Genomic DNA, 18,771 nt, shown 5'->3' with positions numbered 1-18,771 from the left:
TCGAGTTCTCGCCCTCCACCCCCTCCTCCTCCCGTTGCCGCGTGTACCCGCTCTTTCTACCCAACTCTGTCTCTCTCTCGTTCTCTCTCTCCGATTCGTGCGCACTGCTTTTCTCTCTTTCTCTCCCTCTTTCTTCGTATCTATCCGTCTATCGGTCTATCAGCCTCTATCTTTCTCGATCTCTTTTGTACTCTGTTCCCGTTCACCCTTGCGCGTTTCAATCGGTCTCCCAGGTATATACGCGTACATAGACGCGGTCGCGCACACCGCTCCTCCTCCTCCTCCACCTCCTTCTCTTTCTCCTCCTCGTCGTCGTCCTCCACCTCCTCCACCTCCTCCTCCTCCACCACCTCCTTCTTCCTCCTCCTTCACCGCCGGCAACCCTCGGCTCCCTCCCTCCCGCCGCTCCCCCTTTTCTCTCGCTTTCTTCCATTTTCCTTGTCTCGAGCGAGCTTTCGGTAGCTCCGTACGTACGAACGTAAGTACGTACGGCGGAGTGTCGTGCGCGCGTCTCGAGTGGATGCAAGGCGTCGTCGCGAGGCACGCGTCCGCAGACGGACAAGTTATCGCGCGATTATCGGGATCCTCGGGTCCCGGTCCTCGGGCAGAGGATTCTACGGATCGGCCGGAAACACGTCCCCCCGTTGAACCGTGGGTAACGCGATCGAGAACACCGGTAGAAACGACGCCGTCGACGCCACCGACGCGCGTCTCGTTCGCGATCCAGCCGTTACGCGTTCGACTCGACTCGATCGCCCTCGCGACCAGAAGTGAGCTCCGAAACGCGTTCACGGGCCGATCGTCGTTGCGAAGTGCCGCCGATAATATCGTAAACGCGGGTACGCGTTCGACGACGATTCGCCATCGCGCGCGCCGCGCAGGAATCGTCTCTCACGGGAGCCGTGTCGGTGTTTCTTTTCTTCTTATTTTTTTTTTTTTTCTTTTTTTCCTTTCGATCGTTTCCGCTCGCGAGACGCGCGCACGAATCGCGACGTGGACCAGAACGGAGAACGAGGACGACGACCGACACGACTACCGAGACGAAGACGCGTTTTTCTCACCGTGTTGTCTTCCTCCCGGATCCTAGGTGCGGCCCGAATGCGAGCGACGTCCGAGCCGAGCGGGCCACCGTTTCTACCTTCTCGAACAGTGAAACCGTTCGAAGCTGCCAGAGAACAACCGTGCCATCCGGTGAGATACGAGCAAGTGATTACGCACACCGTTTACCGGTGATTATTATCGGTAATCGTACGGAGAGTGAGTTTCCCCGGCGACCGCCCGCAACACACGATCGTGCGCGTAAACCGGAGGATTCCGGCCGATTGTGCGATCAGTGCTGGACCGCGTCCCTATCCGATTCCTGAGAACGAAAAGGAGAGAGAAAGATAAAGATATAGAGAAGAATAGAGAGAGATTCGCGAAATTCATCCGGTCGATTCGCAAGCGAATAGTATTCGTAACAAGAGTGTTTTCACGGTTAGTCGGCCGCGCGTGCAACGACGCAGGTGCTCGAGATACGTCCGGCACGCAACCAGAGCGACGCGAGAGAGAGAGAGAGAGAACGATGACGACTCAGACGAGCACCGCGATCGGAACAACGACGACGCACCGATCATCATCCGTGATCGCGAGATGAGGTAGTGCTTCGACGGACACGTGCAAGTGGGTGACTGTTGTGCGCGGAAGAGCAGCCCCGGGGAATCGACGGGGTTTCCCGCGGAAGATCGAACAACGATTTCCGGATCTACGTGCCGACGATCGACGATCCTAGCTCGCACGAACGTCACATGTTTCGGATCCGATCCAAGAACGCGTCCAAGGAGAGAAGACCTGGAGCCCGCACAGATAATCGAGCATCCCCGAAGGCCGCAGATGCCCCGAAGGAAACAGCACGCTCCGCAACGCATGAAATGTGAGTTCGAATCAACAACAATTTAACCCATCGCGTGAAACGCGCTCGTCTCTCGCGTTTCACGTTCGCGCCCGGGTATCGTGAATCGTAATCGGCCGTGTATACGAAATATCTGTATCGATAACGATGGACGAGCATCGGGAGAATTTGTTTACAAACGGCGCGTTGCCAGCTACGGTCTGGCGCTGTCCGCGTCGACGGTTCCGTCGTCGTCGACGTCGTCGTCGTTTTGTCGAGGACGCGCGGGACCCACCACGTGCGACGCGAACATTCCACGCGGACCTATCCACCGGTAATTCCAAACGAATTTTACCACACCGAGTTGCGTATCCGTTACCTCGGACGATTACCCGTCCCCCGCCCCCAGCCACAATTTGTTTCCAAGTCTCTTTAACGAAGACGCGTAAATCTCTTTCGATTACCCGGATCCTTGTTCGCGACGTTCGTTTATCGCGACGCGCACGTTAAACTCTCTTGCGCGTTCGACACGACGACCCGTTCCTTCGGTCCAGTTCCGAGGAAATTTCAACGATCCCGTGGAATACGCTGAGACGCGTCCCAATAATCGTTGTCGAACGATCGGGATCGGTGTAAATTCTCGCGAACGCGGCTCGAGAAACTCTTTTCTCGTTCCGAGGGAACACGAGGATAAGAAGTGGGGGATTCTCGGTTCGAATCGGGGACCGGGAAAGTGATCCCGATGTTTCTTCTTTCCGTGTTCCTTCGTCTCGGAGGACGCGAAAATTCGGAGAAAATTCCCTTCGAAAAGCCGAAAATTATAGTAAACTTTATTGGGGGGTGGTGAAAGTCTAGAGAAGGTCGAGGTGTGTTGAAAATTCTAGGAAAGTTTGGTCAAAGGGTGGGGAGATTCTAGAGGAATCTTCCTCGTCGAGGAAGATGAAAATTCTGGAGAAATTTGATCGAGGGACGGGGAAAATTTGTAAAAAATTCGTACGAGGGAGGTGAAAATTGTAAGGGAACTCGAAGATGGTCGAGAATCGCGGCGAAACGGTGACGAAAATCGATCGGTAATCGTTTCAAAGGGATCTAGATTTCGTATGGTGGAAAATGGAGGGTTCGTTGAAAATTGGTCCGCGTCGAGCGTCGGAAGAACGAGCGTCGAACGGCGAGACGTACCGTGCGTTTGAAAGCTCGAGGCGCGCCATGCTGCTTTTCCCACGTGGGGAAGCCATGAGGCGTAAACAAACTCGGCCCTGGCGGAGGACGCCATCTTGGTGAAGTTCTGCCGGAAACATTTACAATTCACTCAACTTGCCCTACCGAAACTCGGCCAAGCGCCGATAAATCTCGTTGTGCGCGCGCGCGGATGCTCGCCGCGTACATAAATCCACGGCAGTCTACGGAGTTTCGGCGCCGTAAACGCCACAGTTTTTCGCCAGCTTCCGCGGTGGTAGACCCGCTCGGGAACTTCCGCGCGGGATTCGACCCTCGCGAATCACGTTTTTCCTGCGTTTCGACGTTGTACGAGAGCGTCGATTAGCGACGAACATCGACCAATGGACCGAACCGACGTTGGACAGTCGTCGTTGGGACGATATTCGACGCGAGAAACTCCCTGCTTTTTTTTTCTTTTTTTTTTCCGCTTCGAGGAACCTCGAGTCGGCGTTTTTACGACGAGAGAAATTTTTATTCGAAGCGTCACTCGCGAGCACTCGATTCCGCAACGCGTTGTTTCTCGACCGGTGTCGAACGAATTTGGAGACAACGGACGTTCTTGGGTGTTTCTTTTTTTCATCCTGACTGGAGACAAAGGAAAGAGAGAAACGTCCGTCATTTTGAAACTTGTTCGATGTTGCATCGATGTTTTTAAAGCGTCAGAAATTCGATTTCGAAGCGTCAGTCGCGAGCACTCGATTCTGCAACGCGTTGTTTCTCGACCGATGTCGAACGAATTTCGAGACAACGAACTTGGATGTTTCTTTTTTCATCCTAACCGGAGAAAAAGGAAAGAGAGAAACGTCCGTCATTTTGAAACTCGTTCGATGTTGCATCGGTGTTTCTACAGCGTCAGAAATTCGATTTCGAAGCGTCAGTCGCGAGCACTCGATTCTGCAACGCGTTGTTTCTCGACCGATGTCGAACGAATTTCGAGACAACGAACTTGGATGTTTCTTTTTTTAACCTAACCGGAGAAAAAAGAAAGAGAGAAACGTCCGTCATGTTGAATCTCGTTCGATGTTGCATCGGTGTTTTTAAAGCGTCAGAAATTCGATTTCGAAGCCTCAGTCCCGAGCACTCGATTCTGCATTGCGTTGTTTCTCGCTCAGTGTCTGACAATCGTGGAGATAACGCACATTTGCGTGTCCTTCTCTCTTTTTCTTACTCGAAAAGAAAGAAAAACTCAAGAACGTCCGTTATTTCGACTCCGGTTCGTTGAATCGGCACCGAATTCCTAATTTTTACGACGAAAAGAGTTCACGTTCGTTGCATCGGTCTTGAGCGTTCGTTTCCACAACGACGCGTTGTTTCTTCCGCTCTCGCTTTTACACGTGCGTGAAAATGACGTACACGCGTATTCGGCCGAGAGAAAGAGAAAGAACGACGCACGATCCGTCATTTTGACTCTGGTCCAAAGTTCGCGAAAAGAAAAGTTCACGCTCCGAACGTGAATCTATAAACGATGCGTTGTTTCTTCGAAGGCCGGTGTTCGACAAGCGTTGAAACAACGAATGTTTTTACGTCGTTCTTTTTTCTTCTCGGTCGAGAAGAGAAGCGCATCGACCTCCGTCGTCTCGAGAACTCGTTCGAGATCGAATCGACGTTTTTACGGCATAAAGCGATTCGTGTCCGCGTCAGTCGCGAGCACTCGTTTCTAACGATGCGTTGTTCCTTCCGGTGTCGGACGAGCACGAAAACCACGAACGTTCGTATTCGGGCCCCGAAGAAAAAAACAACAACCATACGGACGTCCGTCATTTTGATTCCGGTCCAAGATCGAATGGTCATTATTACGATAAAAGGAGCTCGCGTGTGGAGCGTCGGTCTGGCGCACTCGTCTCTCAAACGCGTTGTTTTTCCGGTTCGTTGCGAACGATAAACGTTCGTACATCTTTCCTTGTTCTTTCTTACAGGAAAAAAGAAACATTCGAACCGTAATTTCGTCACAGATCTGACTGCGTCTGCCGCGAAACGTAAACATTTTTAACAAAATGTCGTCCTGTGCATCGAGCGCCGCCGTAAGTTATCGAAAACACTTTCGACCGCTCGAAATTCGAAGCCCGTTTCTCCGAATACGTCGAGTTCGGGTCCATTTCTAGGTACCGGTAACGATCGAACGATCGTAGCATCGGAAACACGAGTCGATGATTTATCATTATTTTCGATCGTAGGTTCGCACCGAACGTAGTTCACCTTCGAACGAGCCCGATTGTACAACGACGATGTTCAAACGAACCTTTCGTCCGTTCGATGGTCCCTATGGGTCTTGCTCGAAAAACTCTGCGTTTCTAACGTTACTCCGCTATCCGTCCACCAGTCGCAAGGTCCTCGACTCTCGACGAATTCCTCGCCGAGAAGCATTCCACGGAAGTTTTTCCATCGAACGGTATCCGAAAAACTCGCAACTTTTTTCACCGTGTAAAAATTCCGCTCGATGAAGCCGTCAGCGAAAGTGGACACGAATAGGTCGCGGAACAACGACTCGCGGACTCGCGGACTCGCGAATCGGGCGAGCGGCGCAACGTTCGCGCGGGTCTCGGGGCTAATTTCTCCGTTTAATTTACGATGTCTCGGTGAAAGGATCCGAGAAAACACGGCGATTCGCGCGAATCGATCTCTCGTCTATCGTTGGATAGCGATCGCGCGCCGCGGAAGTTAATTAGCAGTATATTACCGAGAAAAGACTGGCGGTCGGGAGGCCGGTCCGGTTGAAAAATTCGCGATAAAAGCTAGACGAATGTCGGCCATCGCTCCGAATTTCCGCGGGGGAAAATTCCCTCTGGCCGAACGGACCGCGAAAGTGCTCGACGATGGTTCTCCGGCCAGCCAGGCAGTTTCCACTCGCGAGGACGGTGAGCGGGAAAACTCGCGATTCGTCGAGGGAATCGATATTTCGTATTCGGAGTTCTTTATCGGTAGCATCGAGTCGGTAACGGTGAACGAGAACCGATTCGAGATTCGCGTTGGTCCGACGCGTTGACTATTTATCAGAAAATTCGTGGCCGGGCGCAACAGGTGCAGTTTAGAGCGCATCTTCTCGCTCGTCCGTCCCCCTCCCTCTTCCAACCGCCTCCTCCTCCTCCTCCTCCTCCTCCCATCCGCGCTTGATATCCGAAAAATCAAACTCCGCGTCGGTGGTAACTCGATCCGCGCGTATCTCTCCCCGATCGGGCGTCGAGAGTCGGTTCTGTCGCGTTGCGTTCTCTCGTGCCGCGCGATAAGGAGAAAGCGGACGAGAGCGAGCCGCGCGTACACAAGAGTTCCTCATTGGCGGATCGCGCGCGAGGAATCGGGCGATAACCGTTCGTTCGCGCGGGACAATGAATTTCCACCGTGGTTCGATCCGAGGGTAAGAATTCTCGGAACCGTTTTCCGCGAGCGGAGCCCGTAACGGCGGCCGGGCGCTAATTATAAAACGTGTCGGCGTCGAGAAACGCGTCTTCGCGGGGACGCGATCGAGTTTTTGGCCCGGCGGCGCGTTTCGCGGCGAACTCGCGATCCAACGGGGGCTCCATTCATAAAGCAGGAAGAGTGCCTCCGGTTCGCGCACGCGCCTACGACACGCTCGCCGTCCGTATTTGCTACCGGATATTTTCGGAGCTACGGAATTATAAAGCGAGCGCGCATCGTCACCGTTTCCCAACCACGCACCGATCCTCGCGCGGTTACATCCTCGTACCGCGATTCCTCCACGGAACCGGGATAACCGGACGTTCGCGATGATCGATTCGCGAACGGGCTCCTACGTCTCGTTTCCCCTCAATGCCAAACTTCTCGCGCTTCGATTAAATTTAGACACGCGCTCGCTCGCTCGTTCGCTAGCTCGTTCGCTCGGCCGCCTCGTCCAGGAAAAGAATCGCGAGCCACGCATCGCTTTCGCGGAAAACCACCGATCTACCGTATTTTCCAACGATTACACCGATCGAGAAAATCCTTCGCGACGAAACTTCGAGACCCGGAGTCGTTTCTGTTTTTCTTTCCTTCTCTCTCTCTTTCTTTCTTTCTTTCTTTCTTTCCAAAACCACCGATCTAACGTATTTTCCAACGATTCGACCGATCGAGAAAATCTTTGGCGACGAAATTTCGAGATCCGGAGGTCGTTTCTGTTTTTCTTTCCTTCTCTCTCTCTTTCTTTCTTTCTTTCTTTCTTTCTTTCTTTCCTTCTTTCTTCGAAGTAGACCTTGAACCGAGGAACACGTTTTTCCCCCGGTGGTGCGGTTACCTGCGAAACGCGCGGGGCAAAAAAATTTACGAGGACTCCGCGCGTCGCTCGGAGAACGCGATGCCGGACGTACCGCGCGTATACCTGACTCCTCTGCTCGCAAACGGTAGAGAAATTTCACCGACGATCGTAGTAAAAACCTTTCGGTGACCCGTGGCGAACAGACGCCCATTGCGCAAAACTTTCACCGGGAACAATGCCGGGAGATTTTTGGGCCCGTAGACCCCGCCGCTTCACTCACCGTCATAAATCCTTGGACTCCCGGGCGGAAAAAGCGAGGCGACCTTCGTCCGGAAGGTTTCGCTCTCGCGGTGGAAACGCGCCGGTAGGGGCCCCTACACGGGCCCCGGAACGTCGAAAGAGGTTCGCGACACGGTGACAGTGTCGCACCGAAACACCGTCGAAACCGCTTGGAAAGCCACGGTGCGTTTCCCTGCGAGGCTGCCCGATCCGATGGAGATCGTAAGCCGCGAAAATTTTACGCCGAGTCGCGCACAATGGTGATAGATCGGCGACAAATGTAAAATCGTTTTCGACGCGTAACGAATTACTCGTGCGTGAAAGATTCGGGGCCGAGGTTTCCGCGTTATGCGCGCCGTGCATCGAATCAGCTTTCTAATCGGCTTCCATTATTTCCGGTGACCATGATTTACACGCGATATCGCATCGACGAGCAAATATGCCAAAAGCGGTATATCTCGAGATAAATGAGACTTCGCGGACGAACCTCGTCGCGTACGTTTTGTAATCTTTTGCCGCAACGATATTTCTCGTATACCGAACGTTTGAATTCACTCGTATGCAAATGGTAAGCATGATGGATGTCGGGATTCTAGGAGAATACGTATCGCAGAAATAGATATTTTACAAGTATCGTTGCATCGCCACGGAGTCGGGTCACCCGTAACGTCGCGGATACTTAGCTTCCGCGACGTTTCGTCGGCCCTCGATGGATGGATTCGTTACGAACATCTCGATACGTCCGAATCCGGATCAACCACTGGACGTTCTGCCACTCGAAGGACCACCAACGAAAACGATCACCGATCCTTATTACCGCGAATTATGTATTCCTTTTATAGATACCTCTCCTTGGAGTAATATTTGCTTTTCGTGCACAGATCTTTCGATCTCTCGACGTACGCGTAATAACGCAAGAACGTTTTCGACTCTTACAAAATCTACTCTCGTTCGAAAAGACGCGAAACAGATTCTCAAGGATCGCTGCACGCCATATGGGTAGTTTATTGAGAATTTTGGAAAGTAATTACCGACAATTGCAACGGAAACTTGAACCACTGCTATTGGAAAGTTCGGTAGGGTTAAGACGAACCTTTCTATTGCTCGTAAACCAACAAATGATTTCTTCGCATCCCTGGAAATCTGTTTCCTATCATCGAAAACGCTCATACTATTGCTGAGTTTGTTTCTCTCTCTATGCCAATTCAATTGGTACAAACCGTATCACGAGTATTGTGAATTTAGACCATTGAATCGGTCTAAATTCTTTAACTTTGCGAAACGATCACTTCACCTTCTTAACCCCAACAAAGTGTAATTATTTGTAAATATCTTACCGGTTCAAGTCCTCGTTACCCGATTTAACTAATAAATAATTATTCGACGAAGCACGATCTCGATTACCGAACGAATCTTCGTCAAAGTTGCTACGAATTTCGATATTTTTCCATAGTTCTCGTTCGGAGTACTCGCAATCAGTTTTTTCGATCGCTCGACGTACACGGACCGACGTAAATGTGATCATTTAGCGGAGTATAGATCACTAGACGAATTATGCTCAGAGTTTCTGCAGAATGATGCGTTTTCGCGTTGAAATGCGCAAAATTTGCTTTCCTTGTTCATATTTCTCGATCGCTCGACGTGTCTGCGTACACATACCCTTTACACGATGGAACGAGGACAATGTCCATCTTTGCTTACACGAGCCACCGAATACTGTACTTTCCTATACATAGATGTTTTTTTTACGTTTTTTTTAAATTTCTTTCACGTATCCAGATGTCTCGATCGTTCGACGTACCTGCACAGACCAACTCCTAGACGTTGCGACATTTACCGGAGCAAAGACGACCTATTCTTCGTGAACAATTCGCGAACTATTCTATTCTATTACGCGTAGGTTTTTCCTCGTTCGAAGTACGCGCGATTCGACGTATACGAACCAACGCGTGAACTCGACGATATTTACCATAGAACGATCTCAATTTCGAACAACTGCTCGAACTCGAAACACATCGGTTTTCCGTCTAGCGACGAGCGTTTCATCGTAACAACTACGATGCAAATTTTCAAGCACAGACGAGGAAACGTTTGAACGTTCAAAGGCTACCTATCCTCGAGCGTCGATTTTCTTTTCGGGAGTCCGTAAACGAACGAAGTTTTCATTTCACGTGCCTTCTCCGAGAACAAGACAAAGGACGCATCGACTACGGACACTTTTCGACATCCTGCTTCCCTTCGATCATAAGTTCGCAGTTTTTCGATCGAAAATGTCTCGAACGTTAAAAAACCGATGTTTGTAACTTTGCAACGCGTGGAACGAAGCGATACACGATTATCGCAGCTTCGATCGTCGAGTAAGCGATGCGTCGCAGAGATGGGTCGAAACAGACCCGAGAAACCAAAGTCAAGAACGGACGATTTGTATAAAAAGAGGACGCGTGATCGACGTAACGCAGCCAAGGGCAAAGGGTTCACGCTTACTCGCGTTTTACGATACGTCGTTTACGAACACGATCGTTCGATGTCTCTTCGTGGTCGCGACCATAGTTCCGCGATGCATCTGCCACGGATTAGTACCCTCGAGGAGGGAAGCATGGCCGACCTTCCTCTTCCCTGGGAAGTACTCGAAGCTCGTAAAACGAGCTCGCGATTTTCTAAACCGAGACGACGAAAATATCTTCGTTCGAAATTTTTCTTTCTTCGGACTCGTATACTAGTACGTTTCGACGTTAACGAGAATCGTTGTACAATTAAAGTTTCTACACAGGTTCTGAATTGTTGACGGTTCTCAAATTTTTCGAAAGGTGTCTACTTGCAAGAAAACGGAAAATTTCTACGTCGGAGAGAAATATGTTCGCACTGTCGCGTTGTGTAAAAACTTTCAACGGCTCCACTTTTACCGAAAATGGTACTCGTTAATTGTTACTTGATTCGCGAGCTTGCGAAATCGCGCAAAGGCTCACGCGCGAAAGAAAAGAAACGTTACACGAGCAAAGACTCGCTGAACGCACTACCGAGGAAAATACGATTCGACGTATTATACTTGTACGTTATACATGATCGATGTGGTCGTTGCGAACGGAACGACCGAATTCGCGTCGGAACCTTCAACGGTTACGGTTTTACCGAAAATACTATTTATTAACGAAATATACCACAGTTTACGTTATACTCCCATGAGTACAACATAGGCGTATTATACTACAGTTTACGTTATACACCCATGATCGATGGGTCGTTGCGCGCGAAACGGCCGAATTCGTATCGAAACCTTCAACGGTGATCGCGTTACCCAAAATAATGTTTATCGATTCGGATACAATCCGGTATACATTTCGAGCATTTCGAAATGAACGCATTTGCGTCTTCGATCGAAGAAATATTTCTTTCTCGATCTCTTGGAGCGTTTCGTTTCAGAGGTTAGCGTCTTCCCCTAAAAATTCCTCCGACCACCGTTCGTTCCCTGACCGTTCTCCGAAAGCCTAAACGTGACGAACGATCAGCTGTCGGCTTCGAAACTTTCTTAAAAAAATAAAACGATGCTCGAATTTGCTCCGATTCGAAAACAATTTACGCGAAACGCGCACGAAAGCTGGTCGACGCGCGTCGTTTCGCGGAGGCGTCCTCTCGAGGAAATTCCGCGCGTTAAAAATCCTTTCTCCGTGATTTGCATTCCCCTTTCCGCGACGCTCGTCATTTCGTCGCAGCCACGAAAACGCGTGCGGAACATCTCGAGGCGTAGATCGTACCAATCCTTGGACGAAACGTGTTATCGTTCTCGCGCGTATAAAGGGTTGGGCCCGTCCACGAATAAATAAATTTGCCGTTTGAAATAGAAAGCACGATCCGCTCGATCTCGAATAACAACGAGACGTCCGGCGGAACGTTTCGGTGACTCGCGAAAAATCCGCGGTTGTTCGACGACCTGTCACCGCGAAAGAACATTGTGCAAAATATCTAACGGCGAATGCCTTACCCGGAACAAGAATAGAAAAAACGGAACGATAATTACAAGACCGTGTGTTGGACACTCGAAGATTGACCACGAATATCCAAGAACTCGGAACCACCGGTTTACGAGTGGACCGCGAAAGTCGCAAATATAGAAACGCAAATGGAAACTACTCCGAGATACGGACGCTGACGTTACAAAAGTACGTTAAAAATATCGTTGGTTGTTCGACACCGAATTTACAGAGTAACTTTCTTGCGTGAAATGGACAAGTACCGGGGAAAGATACACCGCACAGAGAATAGTAAAATTAGAAAGCTTCGAATAAATTTTCATGTATACTCGTCGCGATAAGAGAATCAAAATCGGTGCACGTGGTAGAGGAAAAATGTAAAAGAACAGTTTGTAAATTTTCCTGCTCGATTCTCGTCCGAACGACGCGTCCCGTAAACCTGGCGCTGAACGAGTCCCAACTGTGCCACGAAACCTAAATACCGAGTGTGTCGCTAATGACCGTGTTGCGGATACGACTCTGAACCGAAAAGAAAGAAAAAAAAAAGAAGCAGAGAAAAGAAAAATCGTGTACCCGAGACGCGAACTCGCGCGATCCAGGGAACCGATATTCGATCGGGGCGTTGGTATCGCGTTGGAACGCGTCGACGACGCGACTGTCGTCGATGCTCGCGCACCGGAATGAATCATTTAACGGGGTAAGGGAGTAGTTTTCATCGCGTTACACGCGCGCGAGCGAGCGAGCGAGCGAGCACCACGCGTCCGCTCGCTCGCGTCCGCGCTCAACGTTCGCGTCCGCGTCCTCCTCTCACCCTATTTTCGATGCTCGTAAAACCGGCGTCGCTGTATCCGACTGATCCGTCTCCCGATTTATACACGAGGAGAGGCGGCGGGCGTGCACGGCCGGTACGAGGCGCGGAACTAGCGCCGCTGCCGGATCCTTCTCAGCGCCATTCTCTAAGCGGCGCTAATAAATTAACCGTAGGGAAAAAGACGGGCGGGTACGACGGATGCCCGATGGCTGCCATAAAGGAACTGGTTAGAGACGCTCGCGGGTGGTGGCAGCACATCAAAGCGTATCCGTACCGACCCCGATGCGGTACCGTTGTTTTATGTTTACCGGGGGGATTTGTTGCTCCTCCGGCCGTACCGGCTGACAAACAGTCGAGTGAGATATATATCGCCGGTCCATACTCCGAAATAAATCCGCGTAGCGCGCGCGCGGGGCTATTCTTATAGAGAGATACGCTGACTCGGGGCTCACCGGGGGAATAAATCAGCCGAAATAGCAACTAAGACGCTTGTTCGCGTCGAGAGCGCGGCGATCCTCGAATATCGACGCGTCCGTGCTCCCGCGGTGAATTTATATTCCCGTCGCGGGGGTACTCGTGGAAGAGGCTACGCTGAAAGACGAAAAAGAAAGGAAAACGAGCGAAAAACAAGTAAGAAAGGAACAAAAAAAAAAATGAAAAAAGAAGGTAAGAACAAGCGTCGAGGATTCGCACACGGGGCGCTGCCGCGACGACGAAGACGACGAAGACGACGACGACGACGGAGGTAGTGGGCACCCGACGAGAGATCGGAATCGTCGTTCGTTGGTTGGTTCGTTCGGTCGGCGAGAAGCGGTTCTTACGAATTCCTTTTTCGATTCTCTTTCCGCCACGGCGTTGATCGGCCGTGGAGAAACGCAACGGCGTGTCCTCGCCGCGGCGACACGCCGTGCCACTCGAAAACGAACTACCGCCGCCGCGCGCGGCGTCGAACGTGCCGGCACGCTTAAGTGACTTTCGGTGTTTGGCCTTTGCGCCGCGGCGAGAGAGCCTTTTGCCTTTGCGACAACGCTCGCTTTGCGGCTACGCTCGCGGGACAAGCGGGCGGAGGCGGTAGTGCGTTTGACCTCTTCCTCCCCGTACCCTGTACCCACCTACGGACCGCGCACGGCCATTCCTAGCACGCACCAACCCCCTTTTCTCTCTTCCGCGAGAATCTCGGGGGACGTTGATACTCTCGCGGCGATTCTACGCGGAATCGCGGCCTCTACGCGGACATCTACGTCTCTCCCGTCTACGAGGATATCGGGACGAGTGGGTGAAAGGGCGAGGATAAGTTTTCCCTCTATCGGCGAAGGAAAGACGACCACTGGGAAGAATAGTGGGGAGACGGACGTCTCTACGCGACGATCCGTGCGTCGTTCGTGTGGTGGGGGGAGACGCGTACGCCACCGTTCGTTGCAGCCGCCGCGAGCCGAACTCGACCAAGTACAGTGGGAACGTCGTAGCGACGAAACCGGCCAGTTTCCTCGCTTTCAACGCGAGAGAAACCAAGAATCTCGAAGCGGTAGAGACGGACCGAGAGGACGCGTGTCGTATTTTTTTTTTTGGACAATAACGGAGCACCGGTATTCAAAACGGTGCGAATCGGATGATTTACGTTGAAATTAATTCCACGCCACTTTTCGTACCGTCGATCGTAACGGAGTATCGTCGATCGAGCGTACAGCGTCGAACGAACGAACGAACGAACGAACGAACGAACGAACGCGTCCCTCATTAAGAAGAATAATCGTCCTCGTAAAAGTTGTCCGAAGCACCGTGAGTTCCGGGTCGCGAGACAGAAGTTTCGCCCGCCCGGTCTTCGACGGAAGGTCGGACCGGGGAAATACCGTGCCAAAACTCGTAAACGCACACGCGTGCACAACCGTGTTCGAAGGGCGAGAGGACGAAGCGTAGGAGAGACGCGCTCGCGCGGGTTGCACTGTTCGCGTGTTGGAGGGCACACGGACGCGCGAAAAGTACAGGGCGGTGGGAAGGGAAGTACGGTATCGCGGTACAGTGGCCAAGCTATTCGGCCGTGCACGTACAATCTAGGTACTGTTTCGCAACGAGAGGGCCCCGGAGGGGAAGTAAGCAGTATCTCTCGAGTTTCCCTCGTGGCCCCTCGGTCCTCCGTCCTTCGTCCTCCGGTCGCCACGATCTTCCTACATCCTCTCCCCCGAGTCTACTACGGCTCGCCGCTTCATCCACCCCGACGCCGCGACCCTCCGCGAGACTCCAGGGTAGAAAGGAAGTTCGGGGGGAGGGTCTTCTACGGTTCGTCCGTCCGTTTGTTCGACCGTTTCGTCTCGTCTCGTCTCGTCTGGTCTCGTTTCGTCTCGTCTCGTCTCGTCTCGTCTGGTCTCGGTTGGTCTCGTCTGGTGTCGTTTGGTCTCATCTCGTCTGGTCTCGTTTGGTCTCGTCTGGTCTCGTCTGGTCTCGTCTGGTCTCGTTTGATCTCGTCTAATCTCGTCTGATTTCGTCTGATCTCGTCTGATCTCGTCTGATTTCGTCTGATCTCGTCTGATCTCGTCTGATCTCGTCTGGTCTCGTCTGGTCTCATTTCGTTTCGTTTCATCTCGTCTCGTCTCGTCTCGTCTCGTCTCTTCTCGTCTCGTCTTGTCTCGTCTCGTCTCTTCTCGTCTCGTTTCGTCTCGTTTCGTCTCGTCTCGTCTCGTTTTGTCTCGTCTCGTCTCGTTTCGTCTCGTCTCGTTTCGTTTCGTCTCGTTTCGTCTCGTATTATCTCGTCTCATATCGTCTCGTCTCGTCTCGTCTCGTCTCGTCTCGTCTCGTTTCGTCTCGTCTCGTCTCGTCCCGTCTCGTCTCGTCTCGTCTCGTCTCGTCTCGTCTCGTCTCGTCTCGTCTCGTCTCGCGTGACGGCCTCGTCAGCCGTCAGCCAAGCTCCGTCCGGATCGATACGCTTGCCACCCTTACGACCCCAACTTCCTCCACCTTCTCCTGTGAAAAGCAATGCACCTACCATCCGCACCCCTCGCCATCGCCATCACCTACCCACCCTGCTCTCTATCCCTGCTCGCGTCTCCTCTCGTCTCCTCCGCGAACCTTCCTTTTCCCCTGACCCCCGCGCTCCCGCCTTCCTCCTCCCTCGCCCTCCTCCTCTTCCTCCTCTTGCTCCTTCTCCGGCTGCTGCCTCCTGCCAGCAACCAGAGTCTAGTTGAGTCGAGTTGAGCCACCGGCCGGGTCAGAAGACGTCTGCTGCCCGGGCGAGCGACAGCTACCACCCTCCCCATTCAAACCACCCACCTCCAACCTCCCCCATTTTACCACCTCCTCCACTTTCGACCGTCCACCCACCCCTCGACCTACTCCACGACTCCATTCTACCGCGACGTGCCGCGAGATGGACAGCTTCGCCTCACCGTCGAATCCGCACTCCAAACTCGCTCACCCCTCTGTATCGTTCGCGTAAACGGTGCGCTCTCGCTGTGTCGGTGAACGTCACCGTCCTCTTCGTCGACCACCACCGGTTCTTGCTACTACCACCACCGATGCCGACTCTCCACCTCCTCCTTTCTTCTCCTTCTCCGTCTCGTTCCTCGTACCGCCGCTGCTGCTACTGCTGCTGTTGCTGCTGCTGCTGCTGCTGCTGCTGCTGCCGCCGCCGCCGCTGCTGCTGCTGCTGCTGCTACCGCTGCTGCACCGAATCCTACCCCTTCGCGACACCGTATCTCCGGTCCGCACTTTTCGCGAGTATTCTCTCCCGTCGAACGAAACGGGGAGCGCGACGATAGGGACCGTCGCCCTGTCACCGTCCGGTCTATACCGAGCACTGGACATCAACCGAACGAGCGTCACCGTTCCGTCATCTCCTGTTTCCAGGACGCCCCGCTTCCTCCGTTCACCGCGCGAATCTCCACGAGGAGAGAAAAATAAAGAAAGCCCGATCGGGTATCGAGAAATAATTTGTACTTTCGTCGGAATAAGTTAACCGTTATCGTAGTCGGGCTCCGTGGTCTCGAATGCTCGCGGAGGTAACAAGTCGCGACGATTACCGGTCTCCGTCCTTCTCCCTTCTTCGCGTCGAGTGCCTCTCCGGGCGTACGCGGCCCGAAGATCCTCGGTAATGAATCATTAGTAGTCGAGAGTCAATCGAAGATTAATTAATCGTTAGGATTCGAGAACCAATTAAAGTTTCCTCGACAACAAATCCGTCTGGCCGCGAGCACCGTTAAAGATTCCGATTTCTACCCCCCGACCTCCCTGCTCCGTTGCCTCGAAGTCGGAGCGTCCGGTTCGCGTCATTTGCCGCTTCTCTCGTTACCCGAATTCTCCGCGCGCTGGTTTACCCCCGTTTTTCTCGGGTACTTCTTTGTCTCGTATCGTCGCGTACACCGTGCGCGTTGCTCGAATCTCGCGGAAAATCGGCCCTCGAATTCCGCGAAATTCCCCTCGCGCTCGTGCGCTCGTGCGCTCGTGCGCGCGGGCGCGAGTAAGTTTGACGGCCCGGTGACTCACGAATCGACTCGGCGTGGAAGCGAAATGAACGAACGGGAAGAGAGACAACCGTAGGGAAGAATGGAAGATATTTGGCACCGGTGTCGGTTCGGTCGCGCTCGTCGCTCCTCGGTGCCAGAACGAAGGTGGACGCGGACTCGCGGGATGGACGCGAAGAAAAGAGGGACGAGGGTGGGGTTGCCGTAGAGGGAGGAAGAGGGAACGAACCGAGCGTCCGGAGCGACGGTAACGACGGCTCGACGTCGCAAAGATCTCGGCGTCCACCGCGAGCGGAGCCACGGGGACGACGCCGTGTCGGAAACGTGTGCGGCGTCGACGACGCTTACCCGACGACGGCCAATCAGTCGGCCCGTTACACGTCGATTATCGCGCGGACGTGGGATCGATGATCGAACGTCGCTCGCCTCGTCGAGATTTTCCGCGTCACGGTGCCAGGAGGGAAGTTTCGACGTTGATTTGGCCCGAGACGACAGGAAAGACGACGTCGACGTCGACGTCGACGCTCTACCGTCAACCGCGTCCCCTCCCTCCCCGTGTATCCGGTTCGCGGTACCGCCGCGACGAGTTTTCGCTACGCGTCCGAAACGCGAGCGGAAGAGAACCGCGGCAGGGTCAACAGGAATGTTCGCGCGATCCTTCGGAGCCGTGCCCAGTTCTTTTTTTTTCCTTTCTTTCTTTCTTTCCTTCTCCCGCCCCGTGACATACGGTGAAAATTATTGCCGTCGTCCGTGAGCCCCTCCGTCCCCCGCTCGATCGCTCCCTCTCTCTTTCTCTCTCGCTCTCTCTCTCGTCGTTTCTCTCTCCGTTGGTCTCTCCCTTGCCCCTCGTTCGTCTCGCTCCCCCGCCTTCTTGCGCATCGGACGAGTCGGAGTCGGAGGCGATCCCTGCCTCCCACGATACGGCACTGACGCCATCGTAGATGGGTGCCAGCTATCTAAGGGGTGATTTCTAATTTATGAGACTGGGGCGATGTGATGAACAGACGTCATAAAGCATGTCGCGCCCCGCGTCTGCAGCCTGCCACTCCTCCTCCGCTTCTACCTATGCCTCTGCCTCCGCTTCTGCCTCCACCTCTTACTTCGCAGCCCCGTTCCCAACCCGGTTACGCCACCCTGCCCCGTCACCCGACCAACCGTCCAACCGTCCACCCGTCCACCCCCCTGTTATCGCTGCCTCCGACCTCTCCGGCCCTCTTCCACCTTCCGACGAACCCTACTTCCAACGCCCCACACCACCGTTCCGTGATTTGTGGCCTCTCGAATTCTCTTCGCGGGCTTCTCCTTCCCGAAACTTTGCCCCTCTCTCTCTCTCTCGCGCGCGCGCGCGCACACACACACACCGACACGCTCACACATGCTCTCGCGCTCGCGCGCGCCCCACTCGACGCCCCTTTTCTCTTCTTTGCCTCTCGCTTCCCCCATAGGTCTATTATCTCTCCCTTTCCATCTATCTATCTCTCTATCCGAGGCTCCAGCGTCGCTCGTCTATCCACAACTTCGTTGAATTCTTCATAAGGGTAGACAACACGAACGTTCTTAGAAACGATTCTATCGTCCCTATACAATGGCCGAGTTATTAATTAGTTTCGTACGCTCGTGCATCGGATCGCCCGTACCGCCTCGCGGACCGATACCACCATCGCCGCCGCCGCCGCCGCCGCTGAAAGCGAGAGAACGCCTCTTCGCGTGACGCGTCTCGACGCGTCTCGACGCTCGGGACGTCGGGAAAAGTATCCCCGCTACGCGACCGTGCGTGTAAATATCCGTTGGAAGGATCCGGCACCGAGGACCTCGCGCGGTTAATTTGTTCCGTGAGTCGCGCGAGCACGGTGCCCCTCGCGCGTAAAAAGAACGATCGGTCCCGTGCGACGAATAACAAAAATCTCCGCGGCCGGATCGTTTCGCTCGGACCTGCGCGAGTTAAGCCCGGAGCTTCGAGAGATTCGAGAGTTTCCCCCGCTACG

The 18,771-nt window shown here is 53.3% G+C and overlaps 1 protein-coding gene across 3 annotated transcripts in view; it reads left to right on the top strand.

Annotated features, from left to right (window-relative positions):
* Tio (zinc finger domain-containing protein tiptop) overlaps positions 1–18,771 on the top strand; it is a 173,193-nt gene that overhangs the window by 79 nt on the left and 154,343 nt on the right. The window contains exons 1-2 of one of the 3 annotated variants that reach the window (XM_076324220.1): positions 128–651; positions 1,088–1,912. Coding sequence is in view for 1 of the 3 variants with exons in the window: in XM_076324225.1 (XP_076180340.1) it covers positions 1,873–1,912 (40 nt within the window). In the remaining 2 variants the exon portion in view is untranslated. Of the gene's footprint in view, positions 1–127; positions 1,913–18,771 lie in introns of those variants that run through there. The other 2 variants (XM_076324224.1, XM_076324225.1) reach the window with 2 other exon arrangements.

The sequence above is a fragment of the Ptiloglossa arizonensis genome, chromosome 12, assembly GCF_051014685.1.
Source record: "Ptiloglossa arizonensis isolate GNS036 chromosome 12, iyPtiAriz1_principal, whole genome shotgun sequence".
Lineage (NCBI taxonomy): Eukaryota > Metazoa > Arthropoda > Insecta > Hymenoptera > Colletidae > Ptiloglossa > Ptiloglossa arizonensis.
Note: the sequence above shows the minus strand (reverse complement) of the source record. Positions and strands in the feature narration are given on the sequence as shown.